The 22,229-nt window shown below is 56.9% G+C and overlaps 1 protein-coding gene across 2 annotated transcripts in view; it reads left to right on the top strand.

Moving 5' to 3' along the window:
- Nucleotides 1-8,713, top strand: part of MGAT5B (alpha-1,6-mannosylglycoprotein 6-beta-N-acetylglucosaminyltransferase B) — a 71,181-nt gene extending 62,468 nt beyond the window's left edge. For both annotated transcript variants that reach the window (XM_041726433.1, XM_041726434.1), the window contains 3 exons: nt 5,149-5,223; nt 6,440-6,696; nt 7,172-8,713. In XM_041726433.1, the coding sequence (XP_041582367.1) occupies nt 5,149-5,223; nt 6,440-6,696; nt 7,172-7,370 (531 nt within the window). In that variant the 3' untranslated portion in view covers nt 7,371-8,713. The remainder of the gene's footprint in view (nt 1-5,148; nt 5,224-6,439; nt 6,697-7,171) is intronic.
- The last annotated feature ends 13,516 nt before the right edge of the window (nt 8,714-22,229 follow it).

Genomic DNA, 22,229 nt, shown 5'->3' on the forward strand with positions numbered 1-22,229 from the left:
CCACTAGCTGCTGGGGCGGGTGTTCGCTGTGGTTAGGAAGAGGTGGCCCTCCTGGTGAATTCAGACTCGCAGGCCTGGGTTGGCAAATTTGACCCGGTGGGGAGGGTGGGGAGAGGGGCAGGGAAATGCCTTTGTGCCGTGAACAACCTGCACAACCTTACATGGCCGCGCTGGGTCGGGAATCACGTTTTAAGCACCGTCGGAGGCTAAGCCCCGTGGGTACCCCCAGAGTTGGGGCTGAGCAAATGTTCTCAGTATTAGGGCCCGCAAGGTCTCTGAACTCTGCTGGCGTGTGGGCCTGTGGCCTGTCGACAGCGTATCTCAAACTCTAAACGTGCACACAGGTCGCCTGGGGATCTTGGTAAAACGCAGGTTTGGATTCAGCAGGTCTGGGTTGGGGCTGAAATCCTGCATTTCTCTCACGGTCAGGGGTGGTGGCAGGCCTAGGGCCACCCCTTGAGTAGCAAGGGGAAGAACTTTCTGGGTTTCCTTCAGCAGGTATGTGAGCCCTGGCAGGGCGCGGGAAGGGAGGAGAGCCACGGGGGGCTTGACAGGTCGCCTCGCAGTTCGGTTCGCGGCCTCCTACGGCCCCGTGCTCCTCTGGGCCCCTCACTTTGGAAAGGGGGTCAGACCATGCAGGCGGCGCTCTGCTCACCGTGACCCCCCACCCTCGGGCCCCACTTCTTGCTGTAGCCTGGACGCGAGGCAGAACGACAATAAGCAGCCCAGCTGCTGTCCCCTTCGTTGCCCAACACCACGTTCACCGGGTGCCCCCCCCGGGGGTGCGTACCGCTCAGGGTGGGCTTCGGGGGCTGGGGGGGCCTGCAGAGCCTTGGCCTCGGCAGGAGTGACATGATAGGCTCCTTCTGCAGGGGACGCAGCTGGACCCTGGGAGCTGGGGGCGCTGCCAGGCTCGAGGGCAGAGCCTAGAGGGATGGCCACCCCACAGGGGGACCCCCGGGCTCAGCTTCGGGCCCACGGCCCTGCCTGGTTGTCCTTGCATTTTTTTTCTGTAACACGCCCCTGCGTTCGCTATCACTCGCTCCCAGCGTTTGTTCGGACCCCCAGCGTTTGTTCCCCGCCTCTGCAGATGCCCCCCTCCCCCCGAAAATCCCTACCTCCCTCGCCTGCTCCATTCCTCCACTGGCCACACCCTCGTCCTTCCGTTCTTCAGTCCGGGAGTGAGTGTTTGTCTAGGGAAGTGCCCAGAAGAACACTGCTGTGTCTTAGCCTAGTTGTGGCAGACGGATGGATGGATGGATGGACGCGGCCGGGTTGACCTGCAGGGTGGCTGAGCCCCTGGCCCCACCCCGAGCCGTGGTGGGGAGCCCCCCACTCCTTAAGCATCAGCGTGAGCGAATGTCTACTGTGAGCCCCCCCTCCCAGGTCTTGGGCCGTCTCTGATGGGGCTCCTCCAGGAGGTGACCCCCAAGGCACAAGCTGCTGGTTTGGGAAGTCATCCCAGGAAGGAGGAAGGTCCTGGAATGACCAAGTGAGATGGTGTGTTATGGGGTAGGTCACCCCTGCTGGCACCTGGTGCTCACTGCCTGCCGGGGGGGGGGGGGGGGGGGGACACTGACAGGTGGGTAGATTGTCCTACCTGAGAGTCGAGTAAACCAGGGGGAGGGTTTATCCGCCAGCTCCATCCATCATGGGCTGAGGGCTGCACCTGGGGACCCTTGAGCAAGCCGAGATGGCCCTTGGGTGAGGGACGCTCTGGGTGGCCTCAGTCCAGAAGAAAGGAGGCACTGCCAAAACCTGACCGACCCCAGCCCCAAGTGGTGGCACAGCACTCTACATCCCAGGTGACCGCTGCATCAGAAGGCCCCCCAGCAAGGCACAGGGCTACCCTGGAGGGGACCCCCCTGCCCCTCCACATTCTCCTCCTGCTCCTTCCCCCCTCCCCCTGGTAAAGCAATCCTCCAGGGCTTCTGTCACAGGGGACAAGGACAGGGGTTGAAGGGGAGGCCCGCAAGGCCTGTGCCCACCCCCAGAGCTCAGGTCAGGCCCAACCTGCAAGATCTAGTGCCGAGCAAAAGGAGCGAGATAGTGGCTGGACCCTCCAGAAGCTGGTGGCAGCGTCTCCCCGGGGTGAAGGGCCTGGATGTCTGCCGAGGGAGGGAAACTTACTTTTGATCGTTTTTCCTTGTGATTTTTTTTTTTTTTTACACAAACACCTGTTTAATTTTGTTAATTAAAAGATCACAGTAACCAAAGGGTCCGGGAACCAAGGTTTGGCCAAGCTGGCACTGGCAGGTGGGCCCCAAACCCTGCCCACCTGCTGCCTTTAGCCCCTTCAAGGGTCCCATCCCACCTCCTGGGCAGTTCACCCCCTGACCCAAGAATCACCTGGGAGGTGTTTAAAATGCAGGTCCTGGGCCTGTCTTCTGATTTTAAAGATTTTTTTTTTTTTTTGAGAGAGAGAGAAAGAGAGAGAGAGAATGAGCAGGGGAGGGGGGCAGAGGGAGGTGAAGCAGGTGCCCTCCCGTGAGAAGAGGGGACATCGCGGCTGACACTATCCAATGTCCCAGAAGAAGGGGGCCGAGCAGGGAGCCCGTTGGACGTGGGGCTCCATCCCAGGACCCCGGGATCATGACCTGAGCTGAAGGCACTTAACCGCCTGAGCCCCCCAGCCTTCTCCACCCCATCCCCAGGTCCTGTGATTTTAAAGGACCAGGTGTGGCCTTGGCATCTGCATTTTCGACGAGCACCCTGGGCCGCTCTCATAATCCTATTTTAGAGAACTGATTGAGGGTGCAGCTTGTTCTGTGAGTCTTGGGGCCTTTCACGGGGAGGGGGAGACAAGAGGAACAAAGAGGAGCTAGAAGAGACTCCGAGTGGGTGGGTTTGCCAGTGGCACCTCCGCTGGGGGGGAGGCCGGGCTTGCACCTGCCCACCCCCCCCTCCCTCCCACGCTCATTGCAGCGCGGGACCAGCACCTGCCAGCCCGTCGAGACTGATTACTGTGCGCACCTGTAACGAGGCCTAATGAGGGTAATTTCCAGGCAGGCTGGCTCCTCCGGCGAGATTCATGGCAGGTGGGACGTGGCTGGCTGATGCGAATTAGCGGGTGACGTGGGCTTCAAGGGGGGGGGCGGTGATGGAGGGAGGGGTGCTGCTGCAGAGCAGGAAGAGTGACATCTGGAGGGGAACTCTGTCCCCTGGGGGGGTGTATAACCAGGGCTGGAAGTCTTGTACCCCAAGGGTGTCCGGGGAACCGGGGAACCCCGGCCGTGGAGGGCGTAGACCCGGGAGGGCTGCGCAGCGGCTGGGCTGTGTGGTGGCGGCCAGAGGTGGGTGCTGGGGTTCTCGGGGATCCCGAGCCGCCCCTGGATTAAGAATAGCCGCTCACAGTGGGAACTGAGGGCAGAGCCGGATGGGCGGGCTCTTGTCCCAAGAATCTTCTGGTGGCCTGAACCCATGCGCCCCTGGGGCGCTCCTCAGCCTGACGGTCAGGGGTGCCCCTAGGCAGAGGGCCCAGGATGGGCCTCCAGCCCTTAGAGGTGGGGTCTGCAGGGAGCAGGACCGCACGGCGCACCCAGTGGGCTCGACGAGGGGGGACGGAGGCCACTCCCCCTTGGGCACAGGTGTCAGCCCACACTGCCTGGGCTGCTGGCAGGAAAAGGGCAAGAATCAGGATCCAGCCGGGTCAGGTGGGTGCCCAGCCCCACACATACAACGCAGATATGTGCAGATTCGCACAGCACACACACACAGGTTTGTACACACGTGCGCACACTACACAATACACACGTATACACAAAACATAGATGCACACACACAATATGTCACATACGCACACGTGCACACACATGTATACACTGTACACGTAGATACACATATGCACACATATACACACAAAACACATGCCTACACACAATACATCATATACACACGTGTATGCACACTTGCACAGATATGTACACAGTGCACACAGCACATACATATGCACATGTATACACAATATACACATACATCATATACACACATGTGCACACACTTGCACACATATATACACAATGCACACAGCACATACATGTACACACATATACACAATGCAAAACATACGCATACATACATATGTGCTCATGTACATGCGGTGCACACACGCACATGCACACACAACAGTCACGCATACATACAATATGTCATATACACACATGTACACACACTTGCACACACACGGGACAAGGGAGGTCAAAGGCCCCTGTGCGTCTGGGATGGGTCATCCACACCCCCCCCCCCCCAGCCCTCGGTTTCCTCTGAGGGGCCGTGTGCTAGGTGGGGTAAACGGGGCGGGCTTGGTCAGGTTAGAAGAGTGGAGAGGAGGTGCGGTACCCCCCCACAGGAGGTGGGCACCGCCTTTCAGGCTTCTCCCCATTCCCCTTGCTCCTCACCCCGTCTGCTCCCAGCCACCCCCCGTGCAGGTGCTTTGTAACCGTTGGCTATTTAGACAGATGGCCTGTGGCCTCTCCTGGGGGCAGGTGCCCTCCATAGTTCCCAGGTGCCTGGCCCAGGCAGGAAGCCTTACAGATCCGTCTCATTCCATCTGACCGGGAGCTGCCCCTGTGTCCCTTTTCGTGAACATTCTATGTTCTGGGCAGAATGCGGGCAGAGCTGGAGGTGCTGTTTCCTGAGCACCTACTGTATACAGGCACTATGCCAGGCGGTGGACTCGATGGTGGACGAGTCCTAGTCCAGTTCTCAAGGGACCTGTAACCTGAGAGACACAAGGGAGAAATCAGAAATGATGACAGGTGCTGGAGGAATTCTCAGGTGCCACGAAGGAAAGTGGTCCTGTCACGGGTGGGGCTGGGGCTCAGGGACCCCTTCCTGGAGGAGGGATCACCCAAGAGGGGAGGGTCGATCCATCTGGCTTGGCTGTGGGAAGAGCAGGCATCAGAGCCCAGGAGGGGATGGGGATGGGAGCTGTGCAGCTGGGAAGGGGCAGAGGGAGTGGGGCCACCTCCAGGACCACGGGAGGGGTCACCAGAGATCTGAGTGGAGGGCCAGGTAGATGCGGTGGTGGGCTCCCTGGGCACAGCAGATTTCTGCCCCCCAATGCTGAGCCTGGCCGGCCCCCAGCAGCCAGGCCTAGTGGGGCCCGGGGCTCCTCCTGCCCCATGTGTCTGCCCGTCTCTCCCACAGGTAGACCCCTACCTGCCCTACGAGTACACCTGTGAGGGGATGCTGGAGCGAATCCACGCCTACATCCAGCACCAAGTAGGTGGGCCCTCTGCTCTCTGCCCCAGGGATGGGGGGCTGGGGACTACCCCAAACCCCATCAGACCAGAGGAGGGGGTCTAGCCAGCTCCATCATCTGGGGAAGCTCTCTCCACGCAGGGCTCTGTGCCCTGTAAACTCCTGCTTCTGCTCCTCTCAGTTTCCTTTTCCTGCAGATGCTGGGAAGGGGGGGGGGCGGGGGAGTTGGGAGATGCAGGGGCATCCTGCTCTCCTCCTGCTCCGAGTCCAGGCCTGGGGGGCCCCTGGGGTCGCCAGCTCTAGAGCCCAGCCCCCTACCACCACACAGAAGCATGGACCGTTATTTTTATTTTGATAAAGAACTTGCTTGAAAGTTTGGTGCCTGATTGAGTGGCAGGTACAGAAGGCGTCCACCCCCATCCCACCCCCAGGGATGAGGACTCTGCTGAGAACCCAGGGGACGGGGCTGCTGGAGAAGCAGGGGATCTGAGCCTCCCGAGGGCTGGCAGGTGGCCTTCCAGGCTCGGGGTTTCTGGGGCGGGTGGCCGGGAGTGGCAGGGCCCCGGCTGGGCCGCGGGACTGGGTGTAAGGGGCTTTATAACTACTTGATATTCAGACGGAGCACATGTGGCCTGTGTCTGCGCCTTGTCCCCAAACATCCAGGGCTGGAGAGAGGTTCTAGACCATTAGCTTTACGGACAGGGATACTGAGACCTGGGACTCTCAGCCCCCAGCCTCCCACAGGGATGTCACCATGAGGCTCACGGAAACATTTGTCGGGCCCTGCAGATGGTCCCTGGAGCTGACCCCGGCGAGGAGCGCCCCTCCGGTCAGCCCCAGCCCCCCTACCTCCCCTCCCCGGCCCCACCGCAGGTAGGGCACATGAGCCTCAGGGCGGAAACTCTGAGCCCAGCTGAAGTGTGACCAGCAGTGAGGCGGTGCAGGGGGGTCGGCACCCAGGCTGGCCGCTGCCATCCAGCTGTGAGGCCGGCACAGGGCCCGTGACCTCTCTGAGCCCCATAAAATAGCGGGGGACGTGTTAGGACACTTCTGCTGGGGCTGCCTCCAGGCATAAATGACATAATGTGCGGAAGTCTGCCTGGCGTTCAGGGAGCTCCCCAGGTGGTGTGGCTGCTGTGGTGGCAAGGCCATGCCCCCAAGTGTCAGCCGGTGCCATCTGGGTCCCATTTCCCCGTCTAATGCTGCTTCCCCCCCACCCCTGCTCCCTGCCGGCCAGGACTTCTGTGCAGCCCCCGGCCCTGCCCCAGGAGGGGCCCGAGCCCCACAGAGCCCCTTCGTCCTGGCCCCCAATGCCACCCACCTGGAGTGGGCCCAGAATGCCAGCGTGGCCCCCGGGGCCTGGCCCCCAGCACACTCCCTCCGGGCCTGGCTGGCCACCGCCGGGAGGGCCTGCACCGACGCCTGCCTGGACCATGGGCTGATTTGCGAGCCGTCCTTCTTCCCCTTCCTCAACAGCCAGGACGCCTTCCAGAAGTAAGTGAGCCCCGCCCGCCCGCCCACCTCCTGGGCTGACCCAGCCTCGCTCCCCTGCAGCTCCTCGCCCCGTAACTGCCCTGTCACCGCCCTGCCAACATGTGGAGGGGGGCTGATGCTCTCCTGCGAGTCAGGAAGAACCCAGAAGGGACCACGGACAGGTGTCCATGTCACGGGTGCCCCCGCCCCGCCGTGGTGAAGCCTCAGCCCCAAACCACCAGCACAGGAGCCGCTGCCAGTCCCTCCCCGCCCCACCCCTCGCTCAGCCTCTGTCCAGCCTGTCTGGGCATCTCCTAGGTCCAGGCCAGGAAAGCGGCCCAGGGTTCCTCCCAGCCCAGCCACCCCCCTGTCCCCCTCTCCCCCAGCGGGGATGCGGCCCGGGGTTTGTCCTGCCGTCCCCTAGAATCATCTTCCCTGGTTGGGGCCGGGCCGGGCCGGGCTGGGGCCGTGACCGCCGCCCGCGGTGCCCGTCCAGGCTGCGGGTGCCCTGTGACAGCACGGAGTCGGAGATGAACCACCTGTACCCGGCCTTCGCCCAGCCCGGCCGCGAGTGCTTCCTGCAGAAGGAGCCCCTGCTCTTCAGCTGCGCGGGCTCCAGCACCAAGTACCACCGGCTCTGTCCCTGCCGAGACTTCCGCAAGGGCCAAGTGGCCCTGTGCCAGGACTGTCTGTGAGGGCACCCACCCGTCCGGCCCTCCCTGCGCGGAGAAAGCACCAGCAGATTCTGACCTCCAGCGCCCTGCCCTCCCCTCGACTCCTCCCACGCTGGAGCTTCCTTCCTTGGCCAGGAAGCGGGCAGAGCAGATACACGCACAGGGCTGCGGGCCCAGGGCTACGGGCCGGCCACTCATCCAGGTGCCGGGTGCCCACCTGGCCGGCTCCTCGACCTCCTCCCGGGGCTCGTGGCAGCGTCGTGGCTGAGCTGCTGTGGGACCGGTCAGAGGGCCGCCCGGCAGGAGCAGGTGCTCGGAGGCCCCTTGCTTCCGTGCCAGGCCAGTTCTGGACCAGACTGACGGCCCTGGCCCTTCGTAGGCCCAGGATGGGGCTCCAGAATGTACGAGGAGGGAGCAGGGGCAGTGCTCGCCCGCCCCCCGCCCCCACCAAGGGTCTGGGGAGAGGGCAGTGACGTGTGAGGGATCAGCCTCATTCCTCTATGGTTGTTTGGATGTGGACCAAAAGGACCAGGGAGTGGGGGAAGGCCAGGCGGGGTACCCTGTTCCTGCCTCCTCTCAGCCCCACCCCCACCCCCGCCTTTGCAAACTCCCCTTCCGTCCTATATTGGGGAGCACAGCGAGAGTGTGGGGACCACCTAGCCCCCTGGGTTGAACTCTTTCTGTCTCCTGCTTGCTCCAGCTCTCTCCACTTTGGGCTTCTCCCAAAACTCATCCTGGCATGACTGCAATTCCAGGCCGTGGATTTGTCCCCAGAGCCTCTGTCCCCACCCCAGCAGGCTTGGGAACCCGCCCCCTCCCCTCCCCTCCAGCGTCTCTTGTAGGCAAAGGCTTGGGATGGAGCTTCAGCCTCGTGGCACGTCCAGCCCAGCCCCTGGCTTCCCAGGCCCGCTTGCCCCCAGGTAGCCCCCCCTCCGATGCTGCCCGTCCTTTGCCTCGAGCTTCCTCCAGCCTCAAACCACCTTTGGACCCACCCATCATCTCTGTGTGGCATGCCTGCCCCTGCCCCGTGATGTCCCCTTCCCCTCCTCCCCCTGCACAGAGCCCTTCCTGGTTAAGCCGGTGGGGCCTTCAGAGACACTGCCACCCCACCCCCGTTTTATAATCCCACCTCCCACCCCCACCCAGGCCTGCCCCTCCACCCTGCTGGGGAGCCCTGAGAGCTGGGAGAGGGGAGGAGCCCATCCAAGACCGCCCCCCTGTGGCCACAGATGCTCCATGGCCACCAGGGACCTGACCTGTCGAGGGCAAGCAATAGAGACACTCTTTTCTCTCTCTCTCTTTTTTTAAAGATTTATTTCTTGAAATAATAAATATTTTATTGGGATGTGAGGTGCAGAGGAGGAGCATGCTGTTTCTCGTCTTTTCCTGGGATGCCCAGGGCGAGGGGCTGGCTATGTTGGGGCCCCAGGCCCCTGCTGCCCCTTGTCACTTGCTGCACACAGGGTGCTTGGGGCCCCAGAGCTGGCGCTCTCTGGGTCAAGGCTGCGCCGCACTGAGACTCTGCACCCGGCTCTGTTCACCTCGGCCTGGCCTCTGGGAGGTCAGAGAGCACACATGTATTTTGATAAGAGCCTGAGGCAGATCATGAGAAATACTAGCTAACGCTTACTGGGTCTTTGCCGTCCTTCAGACACGGGGCAGAGTGTTGGCCACACAATTTGTCATTTTTTGTTGTTCAGCTGTCTCATCAGGTAGGTACTGTTATATTCCCATTTTTAAAAATATTTTATTTATATATTTATGAGAGACACCCAGAGAGAGAGGCAGAGACACAGGCAGAGGGAGGAACACACTCCATGCAAGGATGTGGGACTTGATCCCAGGACCCCAGGATCATGCCCTGAGCCGAAGGCAGAAGCCACCCAGGTGTCGCTTACTGTTGGGTTTTAAGAGTTCTCTGTGTAGGAGCCTGCTTCTGGATCCTGGCAGGCTTTGAACTCAGGTGGGGTGGAGGCGGAGGGTGTGGGGGCACTGGCTGGTAGGAAGAGAAGAAGCAGACCCCAGGAAGGCTGTGGGTTCTCAGCCCTCCCCCGCTGGACGGCGCCGGGCCCCCACTCAGCGAGCTGCCCCCCACCCACCACCGAATATCAGAGGCGATAACTGGCCCAGGCCTGCCTCCCCCAACCCTGCAAGGTGACGTCATCCTGCCCGCTTACAGGTGGTGGAACTGGTGTGATGAAGCCCCTCACAGCCTTGGGAATCACCCGGGGAGGTGGGCCATCCCGCATCCAGGCCGCCCCCAGACCCATGAAACCATCTCTGCGCAGGGCCTGGCCTCCACTGTTTTAAAGAGCTCCCCTCTGGGTGCCTCTGCTGAGCATCCGACGTGAACCACTGGGCTGCCAACAAGACGGGCAGCTCCTGTCTGCTCCTCGACCCCCCGGCTCTGCTCTGTGAGGGTCTCATCAGGCTGAGGACCCACCTGCAGGAGGCATTTGAAGCCCTGCCTCGCCCTCCCATCTCCAGGGCCCAGGGCCCCCAGGGCTGCAGCCAATGAGCCTGGGAACGAGGAGGCAGGAGGCTGGGGCCAGCCTGCAGCGAAGAAGGCACATGGGCCCCAGCCCGAGTCCCAAGTTCAAGGGCAGGAGCGAGCGCTGGAAGCTGTTGACAAGCACCCTTCCCTAGACCCCGGGGGGCTGGCGGGCGGAGAGGGGGCAGGGTCCCCTCTGGGATCTGCAGGGGCCTGGGAGGCATGGCCAGTTGGATTTCTTCTCTTGGTCACCGAGGGCGCTCTCAGCTGGGGCTGGGCCGGGCGGCGCTGCGGGGGTTGGCCTTCCCTGTGTCCTGGCGCCCAGGCCCCCCCCTTCCCTTTGACTACCTCCAAAGGCCCCTCAGGCCCCCCACCTGCTACCGCAGGACCCCACCTGACTTTGCACTTCGGTGCCTCCTGCGTGAGATGACGGAGAGGATCCTAGGATGCGGCGGGGTTGAGGTCGGGCAGGTCCAGGTCCGGGTGCAAGGAGGGAGACAAGCAGGTGTGAGCGGCCGGGGCGGCTGGGCTGTGAGGCTCAGGACCCCCTCCAGCTGCTCGAGGTTCAAGGAGCTCCTCGCCGCCTCTGGGCAGGTGGGAACCATGAGGACGCCAGGTGTGCTGACCCCGAGCCTGGAGGGCCTTCTCCCACCACAGCTGCTGACGGGGGTGCAGCTGTACTTGGGGAGGGCGGGATGGAAAGTGTTGTGGGTCGAACTGTGTCCCCCAAAAGATATGTGGAAGTCCTGACCTCCAGCACCTGTGAATGTGACCTTAATTGCAAAGGGAGCCTTTGCAGGTGGGATCAGTTAAGACGACCAAGTCCTACTGGATGGGGGTGGGCCCTGAGCCCAACGCAGGGGTCCTTATGGTGAGAAGGACACTTGGACCGAGACACACACTGGGACAAGGCCATGTGCAGACAGGGACAGAGACAGAGGCAGGGGCGAGGTAGCTACAGGGCAGGCGGTGCCACGGGCTGCTGGCGACACCAGAGGCAGGAGAGGCCAGGAAGGAGCCTCCCCTCCAGCCTCCCGGGGGAGCAGACCCGGGCATCCAGAACTGGAAAAATAGGTTTCTGTTGTGTTAAGCCACCGAGTTTGTGATCATTTGTCACCAGGGCCATGGGAACCAATACCGAAGGGGCCAGATTTCTGGTGCCTTTAAGGACACTCACCGAAGAGGAAGGTAACCCCCAGACCAGAGGCCAGAGCCAAGGGTCCCCCTGGCCAGGCCGTGGGCCCAGACCATCTTTTCTCAGAACAGCGTGCCAGTGCTCGCTCTCTAAGTTCCAAGAAGGCCCCAGGGCTGCAGGCCGAGTGTGGAGCCCACCGCCCTCCCCCCAGCCTCCCCCAGACACCCGGACACAGGCCCTGGGAGCGGAGGGCACTGGGCCTGGAGCCTGACTTCCCAGGTGGATCCCGGGACTGTCACCCTCCTGCGGATTCCGCCTTAGATCACCTCCCTCTGACTCTGCTAAAAATAGCCCAGCCCTGACTTCTGCACATATTTGAATATTGGGCTCAAGAGACTCGTTCGTGATGCTGGGGAAGCAGCGCGGCTGATAATTCGCGTGTTGAGTGTCAAGCGAGCAGCACCGAGACCGGGCGCCCTCCTGGTCAGCTCCCAGCCGCCCAGGCCCGGCCAGCAGCCACCTCTGCCTTCTAGACGCTTTGCTGGGGTCTCCGGGGCCGGCGTGGGCTTGGGCATGTGGCTTCTGGAGTTTCAGGCTGGGGCAAGGCGGTGAGGGGTCCTCGGGATCACACTGGACACCCCTGGATGCTCATCGCCCTTGCCCTAGGCCCCCCTCACCTGTGCCCACCCGTTCCGGGTCCCCCGGAGATAGGAGTGGGGGGGCGGCTAGAGGTGGTGAATTCCCAGCCCCGTCTAAAGCTGGATCTGCGGCTCATTTCCCTTCTTCCTTCTCCCCATCGTTCATGCAACAAACATTTAACAAACATTCCCCCAGCCCGAGGGCTTTGCTGCGACGCTTGGCCCAGACGGTGCGGAGTCTCCCATCCAGAGCCTGTGTCTTGGGCACCAGTGTCCAGCCTGGCGTTCACTGGCCTTCCTGAATCTGATGCTTCCTTTTTCATCAATTCTGGAAACACCTCAGCCTCCACCTCTCCCTGTTACGCCTCTTCCACCCAAACGGACTAGCCTCCTCGCCTCTCTGTTCTGGAACTCAATGTGTCTTCCACTTTCTTCTCTCGTAAATCAAGGCCACACCTCTAGTCCCCAAGGAGGGATCAACATCCAAACCCCTGGTCCCAGGGCCTGCGCGGCCACACTCGCACGCTCACCATCTGGCTTTCAAATCTCTGGCTTCCTTCGGGCCTCTGGGGGGACCCGTGCCTTCCTGCAAGCCCAGCTCCGCCTTCGCCTGGACACTGCTGTTTGTGATGTTTCTTTTCTTTTCTGGCGTTTTATGAAGAAAAGCTTCCCATGGGGTGCCCGGCTGGCTCGGTTAGTATAACGTGCGACTCTTGATCTCAGGGTTGTGAGTTCGAACCCCATGTTGGGTGTAGAGATCATTTAAAAATAAAATCTTATATTATTTTTTTTAAAGATTTTTCTTTATTTATTCACGAGAGACCCAGAGAGAGAGAGGCAGAGGCACAGGCAGAGGGAGAGGCAGGCTACCTGTGGGGAGCCCAATGTGGGACTCGATCCCAGGACCCCAGGATTCACGACCCAAGTTGAGCCCAAGGCAAGACACTCAACTACTGAGCCACCCAGTGCCCCCCACATAAAATCTTTTAAAAAAGGGGGAAAAAAAAGGAAAACTTTCCTGTTACCTAGGCTGATATGGATTAAGTTGGCAGGCCTTCCAGAGAGGTGCTTACATTTAAAAAGTGGCTTCTCTCGTGGAAAAAACACACGTGTGTGCACACACACACTACCCACACGCACCTGGACCTTGGAATCAGCTGGCCCTGGGCTCACACCCTGTCTTTGACCTGAGTGACCCTGAGCGACCAACCTGAGCTTTAGCCCCTCGTGTAGGGAAGTGCAGATACCGCGTATTCGTATTAATTCCCTATCGCTGCAGTAATCCGTGGCCACAAACTTAGTGGCATAAGACAACACGCATTTATGATTTTCTTCTTATTATATATTCCTCTTCAGCCAAAGTCCAAAACGGGTCTCACCGCTAGAACAAGGGGTCAGCAGGGCCACGCTCCTTCTGGAGACTCTTGGGGAGAATCTGTGTCCCTGCCTTTTCCACCTGCCCGAGACACCTGTGTCCTTCGGCTTGTGGAACCCCCTCCTCCATCTTCAAAGCTGACAACGGCCGGCAAGTCTCCCACATCTCATCGCTCTGACGCTGACCCTCCTGCCTCATCCTGCTGCATAGTCTACCTGTGATGGGTAGACTCCATCCTACCCACCAGATAATCTAGGATAATCTCCCTATTCTCAGGTCAGCTGATGAACAATTTCAATTCTGCAACCTTAATTCTTCCCTGCCATGTGCATTAGTCTGGATCCTCCAGAGAAACAGGTGTGTAGACACATATAGACGTCTACATATACACAGAGAGAGAAAGAGATTTATTTTAGGAAATCGGCTTACATGGTTATGGAGACTGGCTCGTACAGAAACCTGAAGACTAGGCTCTCAGGCTGGAGACCCAGGGAAGAGCTGATGTTGCAGTTCAAGTCTCAAGGCCATCCGCCGAGAATTTTTTTTTGTCTCAGGGGACATCGGTCTTTTGGTCTACTCAGGCCTTCAACTGATTGGATGAGGCCCACCCACATCCTGCAGGTCAATCTGCTTTACTCAAAGGCTACCTATCGAAATGTCAGTTGCATCCAAAAACACCCTCATAGAAACATCCAGAATCATGTTTGACCACATATCTGGGCACTGTGGCCCAGTAAAGTCGACATGCAAAATTAACCATCCCACAATCTAACACAACATATTCACAGGTTCCAGGGATTAGGATTTAGACATCTTTGCGGGGCCGTTATTCTGGTGACTACAAATATCTCTATTAGGGTTCTCTAGAGAAACAGAACCAATGAAATTGGAGAATATATATATTCTCTGTCAGAACCCCAAAAGGTGAGAACCAGGTGAGTGTAAGTTTCGGTCCAAAATCAGCACACTCGGGAGGCCTGGGGGGCTCAGCAGTTAAGCACGTCTGCCTTCGACTCAGGGCATGATCCTGGGGTCCTGGGATGGACTCCCACATCAGGTTCCCTGCATGGAGCCCTCTTCTCCCTCTGCCTATGTGTCTGCCTCTCTCTGCGGCTCTCATGAATAAATAAATAAAAATCTTTGAAAAAAAACAAAACAAAATAAAACAAAAATCCCCCAAATCAGCAGACTCAAAACCCAAGAAGAGGTAATGTTTCAGTGCAAGTCTGAAGGCAGAAAAAAGCCAGCATCCCAGCTGAAGGCAGTCAGTCAGGAGGGGTCCCCCCCTTACTCACAGAACGGTCAACCTTTCTGTTCTTCTCAGGTCCTCAACTGATTGGATGAGGCCCATCGGCATTGGCGGAGGGCCATTTGCCTTACTCAGTTTACCAATTCAAATATCAACCTCACCCACAAGCACCCTCACAGGCACACCCAGAATGATTCTCGACCAAAAATCTGGGCACCCTGTGGCCCAGGCAAGTTGACACATAAAATTAACCCACGTACCTCCTCGCAGGGAAGTTTTGAATCCCCCCACATGCCAGGGCGCTGGGGCTTGCTCCCATCGGCCTGCAGAGATGGTTGTTAGATTTTTCAGGGCTTTTACCAACCAGTTGCTAAATTGGTGGTATCTTGAAACCAGCCATGGTGGGAAAATTTATACTGTGGAAATAGGCATATGCTACAAATCAAGGGCTTTTATGTCTTATTTGCATCTTGTTTTCCTGAGACACGCAAGGCACTTCAGCCCCCGGTTCAGCAGGTGGCAACTCTCTTCTCTTTCCCTTTCTGGCCGAGGCCAAGAATCCTCACTTTACCCAGGGAAGCAGCTCTCTGCAGGTGGAGTCTCACCCTGGCAGAGCCAGTGGTTTTGCCAGCCCGGCCGTCCCCACTCCTACTCTGCCTTCTTTCCTCCCGTGGTTTGGAGGCCCCTGCAGCACTTGGCCTGCTTCCTCTCCCACCGCAGGCCCAGGCTGGTCAGGGGTGACACGGGCAGCTTCTCAGAGCCCTGCTCAGCCGAGGGGTAGACAGGCAACATGCCACTACAGGCCGAGCGGGACCCTGCCTCCCCCTGCCTCCCCCACTGACCCCCCACCCCAGCCACACTCAAGAAAATAATTAATAATAATTAATGAATAAACTGTGTTTATTGAGAGCCCTTTACCACAAAAAGCCTCGGGGTACATTGCACTCAAACATAATTAAAAGTGGCATCTTTAAATATTGATTTGAAAAAAAATAAGCTGGCTCTGTTGCCCAGTGAGGGTGCTCCCATATCTCCCTCTGATCCCAACTTTGCAGATGAGCCTTGAAAGGTGGCAGCGAGGGTCCTCATTGTGGGGGTAAAAGTGCAGCCAGAAAGTGTGGGTCTTCAGAGTGGGTCTTCAGGTCTGAGAGGGCTGGCAGCTGTAGTCACCAGCAGGGATGGAACCAGATGCCCTAAAAGCAGGTGGCCACGCTCCACGCAGGGGCAGGACAAGGCCCCTGGTGCCAGGCTCAGACCACTGGGTTCCCATGGCCAGCTGAGTACAAAGGGAGGTTTTCCCATCTCAGACCCAATCCCTGTGCTCCTTCTCTAGCCAGTGATTCATTCACTCATCATGCAACTGTTGAGAACCTACTAGATGTCGAGCATGGTTCTGGGAATGTGGCTGCCACAGAAGAAGGTGCCTGCTGTCCCAGAGCATTGGGTAGAACACGGACAACAAACTGATATTTAAGACCCATTATAGAGAAAATCTCTAGCAAGGAGGAGAGGGAGGATGGAAGATGGGAAGGTGGTTATAGGTTGATAAGAAGACCCACAGTGGGATGGCATTTGGGCAGGAAGTGAGCCAAAAGGAAGAGCATCCCAGGAAGAAGGAACAGCCTATGCAAAGGCCCTGAGGCAGCTGCAAGATGGAGGAAAGAGACTAGTGTGGGTGCAGGAGAGTCAGAGAGAGGGAGAAGAGTGAGCAGACTGTTGTCTCTACCCACCGTCTGAAATCCCAGCCCTGTGCTGGCTCGAGATGAGACCCTTGAGATGCAGTGGGTGATCCCCAGATGCAGAGGTATTTGAAAGGCAGGGAGAATGCTGTACTAGAGCCCTTGCCAGGACTTCTGACAATTGATTTGGTGGGGGACCGCACCCTAACAACCTGGCCATCCCAGGCTTCAACAAGAACAGGTGGAGCGTGGACAGCCCTTCCCTCTTCATCGCCCACCCCTCTATCAGCCCCCAAGGTCGGTCTGGGAGGCAGCTTTCCCTCCATCTCTCCATCTCTCTCCAACGGGGTCCTCGGCTCGCTTCCCTGGCTGCATCAGCCTTATTCTTTTCTGCTGAGGCCCCCTTGGGAAAATCAACTACATGAGGCCATGAGTCACTCTGGATAATGATTGCATCCTTTCCCTTCTCTTGGGGGAAAGGATGGAATTAACAGGAAACATGAGGGTACCAGGGCCCCTCCCAGAGATCAGCCATGAGAATGTGGGCCATCTGCAGCTGCCCTGCTCCCTTGCTCATTCTGATTCTCTAAATTCAGGAGATGCTTATTCCTCTGAGTCCCAAATAAAGCTAATGAAAGTTTGTTGGGGTGACACTGAGGACCTGCAAGTTCTGCCAGGAGTGGGAGAAGTAGTAAAAGGGTGTCCACACCTGCTAGAATGGTCCCTTGCCTGTGCCCTGATGGGGCTGTGCTGAGGGCTGCAGACCCAACCTCTCTGCTTCCCTCTCATCAGTAAACACCCTACTGGGCCCAGGACAGGCTGTGGTTTTAAGAATTCCCCCCTCTCAGAGAAGGCTGGAAGCAGGACAGGTGACATCTAGTTGGAAGGTGCTGTGGTGTCAGGAAATAAAGGAAAAGCAAAACCTTTTTGGCCAGATTCTCTGCCTTTCACTGTCCTGCAATTTCAATTACCCTTTGACAAAAGAAACAAAGTTGGTTCCAGCCCAGAAAGTAGTTAAGGGTCATCTCTAATTTTGGAAGCTTCTAAACGGCTTGCTTGCCCTTTGGGGTCCTTGTTTCCATTCATCATACTATCCATCCATCCATTGGTTGATTCATCCATCCATCCTTCCATCGTCCATCCACCCACCCATTCATTCATTGATCCAACCATCCATCCATCCATCCATCCATCCATCCATCCATCCACCCACCCATCCATCCACCCATCCATTCATTGATCCATCCATTCATCCACCTATCCATTCATCCATTCATTGACCCATTCATCCATCCATCCATCCATCCATCCACCCACACATCCATCCATCCACCCATCCATCCACCCATTCATTGACCCATCCACCCACCCATCCATCCATCCACCCATCCATTCATTGATCCATCCATCCATCCATCCATCCATCCATTCATTCATTGACCCATCCATCCATCCATCCACCCATCCATCCATCCATCCATCCATCCATCCATCCACCCACCCATCCATCCATCCATCCACCCATCCATTCATTGATCCATCCATCCAACCATCCATCCATCCATCCATCCATCCATTGATCCATCCATCCATCCATCCATCCACCCACCCATTCATCCATCCATCCATCCATCCACCCACCCACCCATCCATCCACCCATCCATTCATTGATCCATCCATCCATCCATCCATCCATCCACCCATCCATTCACCCATCCATCCATCCTTCCACTAACAAAAAAGCAATGAATGAGTGCACAGCCAGAGGCAAACACTGTGTGTTAAGCCCTCAAGACGTAGCTTTGTCCCCCCTGTCTCTGGAGAAGGGAGGCTCACTCGAATGGTTAATGCTCCAGCAGAATTACAATTATGAAAAGCACACACTGAAATTCAGGTTTAAGCTGAAAGTATTAATTTCCTGGTTTTAATTATTCAATAGAAATTAATGAAAATGGGAGAGGATTCTCAAAGGAGCCTCTCACCGGCTGGGGCGGGCAGAGGCAAGTTGCACAAAGCAGAGTCTAGGGAATTGGGTGAACTCAAAGGCCGCGGGCCCCAGTACCTGTCCCTAATCCAGCCAGGCTATGAGCTTCCCAAGGGCGGGGACCTTCTTGCCCCAACCCAAGAGTTGGAGTTTGCTCATTCATTTGGGGGTGGGCACTGTGCTCCATATGTGCTGTGCCAGATGTTGGGAGATGAAGACCCAGCCCTGCCTCAGGGAGGGACAGATGAGTGGCTTTCCCATCTCACCAAAAGGGCTGCAGTCCTGGTATGATGGCAACACAGAGCAGGGTGGCTCAGCTGGCTGGGGGTGGCCCCAGGAGTGGGGAAAGGAAAGTCTTTTGCCCCAGTGGGTGGCTCCTGTGGGAGAATTCCAGGGTCTCTCCCTCTTGGATGAACTCAGAAAGGTCTCCTTTGACCTGATTTATCGGGTCCCTCTTCCTCTCTGGGTTTATTTGGGGCTGAGCTTTGCGGGGTAAAGTTGCCTCCACCAGGGTCCCATTGCGGTCTGCCTTCAGATCTGGTATGTGGGCCCCTGGGCTCCCCAGTACTTCACCATCTGGTCCCGGCCTCCCCAATTTGGCCACAACGACTCAGTCCCTTGACTTAGGAGAGCCTGGAGACCTGGCACAGGCTGACACCCATGGCTGATCTCCCCACCTGTCCCCCAAACTTGAAAATCTGCTAATTATCTTGAGAGGGCCAGAGCCCAGTCTCCTGGGCCTTGGCAAGGGGAGGCATAGGGTCAGGGGGTCAGGGATCAGAGTGTCTCTCTCAGGCTTCATCTGTCTACCAGAGACTCTCAAGATGATTGAAATGAGCCAAATAGCTGCAGGGGTGGGGTCAGGGCTGCCAAGTCCTTGGGCTCCCTGGCCTGGCTGCTGTGTTATGAGGTATTAGCGTGGAAAAAAACACTGGAGAAGCTGCTTCGTTTGCAAGGGAAATGACTTGACAGGGGCCCAGCATTTGCAATCTTTGGGCTCAGAGGTTTTGATTAGCTCTGAGGCAAAGGTCCCTCCTGTTTTATGCATGAGGAGCTGTGTTGGGGGCACCAGGGGATCCAATCAGCCCCAGGCCCACTCCCACCCCTTTCTTCTCCCTCTCTCAGGGGTGAAAGGAAGCAGAGGGGTCAGGATGAGGCTTCCCAGAGGAGCCTCCTCCTCTTGGTGGTGAGGATGGAAATTTCCCAGAGCAAGGCTTCCCCCTGCTTGTCTGTAAAGTGGGAACTACAAGATCTCCATCCTGAAGCTTAGGGGGAATTTAATGAGCTCAGCAGCGGTGTGGAGGTGCCTGGCTTGGAGCAGGAGCTCCTTTTTTGGTGTCAACCACCCACCCAGTGACTCTGTGGAAGCCCCTACCCACCCCTAACCTGCTGCCCCGTCCCCTTCCCCCAGCTCCTCCTTGTGCTACTTCTGTCCCAGACCACCAACACCCCTTTGCACCTTGGGGACATACTTTTCTGCTGGCAAAGTGAGAGAGGCGGGGGCACTGAGCTAGGTGCTTGTCCAAAGCCATCTCTCTGACCATTTGTAGGGACATATGCCTTTAAAAGTTGGACATTATTTCCTGGTCCTTTTCTTTTCTCTCTTCCTTGGGTTTTTTCCACCTCCTGTGAGGCTGCATTTGCTAGACCCCCTGCTCTGCAAATGTGATAAAATGCTGCATTAAGCCCTGCTTGCCCTGCTTGGCGGCACTGCGAGGGCTGGAGACTGCACGCCTGGCTGGGGCAGCAGCACAGAGTTAGGCAGTCAGCAGGGCCAGGCAGATGAGGAAGGACTGATCCAGAAATTTGACCAACAATAATGTGTTTGTGTCTTAGGCAGTGGCGGGGGGGGGGGGGGGGGGGGATGGGTAGGCGGGCGGCGCGCAGGATTCACCCTCCAAAATTCCTGAGGGTCACAACCATGGCCTTGGGAATGCCCAGGCTGGGGGTCTCGTGAGCTCAGCCTCTGGGGCTTGGCTGCCTCTCAGGGACATCTCAGGCTATGACAGAGGGAGAAGTCCCATCATGGTGTGGGCACCCTGCTGGGCACAACTTCCAGACCTGGGTTAAAATCCACTTACCAAAAAATAAATAAATAAAATAAAATAAAATAAAATAAAATAAAATAAAATCCACTTACCAATTGGTGGTCTTGGACAACTTCCTTAACCTTGACACTCAGTTTTCTCATTAGAAGATTGGGAATGGGGACCCTTAGGTGGCTCAGTGGTTGAACATCTGTCTTTGGCTCAGGGCATGATCCCGGGGTCCTGGGAGCAAGTCTCACATTGGGCTCCCTGCATGGAGCTGGTTTTTCCCTCTGCCTATGTCTCGACCTCTCTCTCTCTGTGTGTCTTTTGTGAACAAATAAATAAAATCTAAAAAAAAAAAAGAAGAAGGAGAAGAAGAAGAAGAAGAAGAAGAAGAAGAAGAAGAAGAAGAAGAAAGAAGAAGAAGAAGAAGGAGGAGGAGGAGGAGGAGGAGGAGAAGGTTGGAGATGATCACCCCTACCTGAAGGGGTTATTGGGAAAGTAGATGATGCAGTTAGTGCACATGATCACCATGGGCCTTCAATGCACAGTAGCCACCACTCTGACACTCATCAGATAGTGTTTCCTGCTGATGGGGTGAGGAATGGTGGGGAACACCACTGCAGAAGATCTCATTTCCTTCCTCCTACAGCACCGAGTGAGGTTCTAACTGAGACATATTGATGACCTGGAAGAGAGGAAGGAGCCAGTTGCAGCCCTGCAGCTATCCCAGGATTGGTCAGATTGTTTCCCAGGAGCCCCTCTCAGAGGGCATTGAGACCCCTGGAGTAAGCCCAGTGTTCACAATTTTCCTAGAACATAAACATGGGTATGGATCAAGGACATGGAGCCTGGGTGTTCCATCTCCCCTGCTGCCTGGTGGGGGCTTCACTGGTTTCTGAAGGCTGGACTGTGTTGCCCAATGATGATGGTCTTGCAGGGCCTTGGGGTGCTGCAGAACTCTTAGCATCTGGACCTTCAAGCTAAAAGGGCAGAAAGTTGGAATTCTGGTCCTACCTTTCCCAGGCCACACAAATGGGAGCAAGTCTCAGTTTTAAACTATAAGGTGGGGATAAGAGAAATAAAAAATAAATGAGATAAAACATATGAATAACTGTGCCTGGTGTGTTGTGAGCATCAATAAATGTTCAATCTCATTTGTGTTATGAGAGCCTCTACTTCCTGCCAAGCCCCTGTTCAATCTTGGGGTGAGGCTTCCATTCTGAGGACTGTGATGTGAGCATCTCCCAAGTCCTCACTGAAATGCATATGTATGAGCATAAAAGGAATATAACCACAGGGGCAAAGGGCCTTGGGTGATGGGTGCCACTGATCCTTGGCAGAGACAGTTTAGTTGGGCTACACTGGCAGAAGGCACTACAGCCCAGACTATGCTGTGATGGAGCTGTGGGGGGGGGGGGGGCAGGCAGCTGACCACAGAGAGAGCCCCTCCAGAGACTCTGGGCTCAGGTTGACAAACTCAAGAGAAATGGTTGCTGAGGACAGGGGAGAGTCACAGAAGGTCTGTTTAAGAGACACCACACCAGTGGTAGCTGATCCTTCCATCCCCTGTACCTTTCACCCAAGCCAATCATAGAAGCCTCCTTGATGAAGAAGTTGAAACAATTATCAGGGAAGCTAAAGCCACTGAGCTGCAAAGCCACCAGTGGGATGGTAGCACCCAAGAGGGTATTGTAGAGCCCTCCCATCCAGCACTGGGAGGTAGTGGTGGGGCTTTAATAAATAAAGGCTGCCCTTACCCTGACCTGTACAGAATTCTCACTCCAGAGCTGATAGGAAAGCACAGTGACCCAGTAGCAGAGGAAACATCAACCTGCCACGCAGACCTTTTCTGTTCTACGTGATGAGCCATGGAGTGTCATCACACATTTGAGGAGGGCCATTAGCCTGAAGGGAGACTCAGAAAAACAACAAAGACACTGGCTGGAGGAAGCAGAGATGATTCACAGGCAGGCAGAGAGCATTCAAAACCTCTGCTGAGGGACACCTGGGTGGCTCAGCAATAAAGCATCTACCTTCAGCCCAGGGTGTGATCCCAGGGTCCTGGGATCGAGTCCCACATCGGGCTCCCTGCATGGAACCTGCTTCTCCCTCTGCCTGTGTCTCTGCCTCTCTCTCTGTGTATCCCATTAATAAATAAATAAAATCTTTTTAAAAAACCCCTTAACTTCTAAACAAAAAAACCCAAACACCACAAAACCTCTGCTGAATATATACAGAGAGATTAGAGAAGATGTTCTATTTATATAACAAGGACTCAATTTGGTTAGGGAGAAA

This window comes from Vulpes lagopus, chromosome 12, assembly GCF_018345385.1.
Source record: "Vulpes lagopus strain Blue_001 chromosome 12, ASM1834538v1, whole genome shotgun sequence".
In the NCBI taxonomy this organism is placed as follows: domain Eukaryota; kingdom Metazoa; phylum Chordata; class Mammalia; order Carnivora; family Canidae; genus Vulpes; species Vulpes lagopus.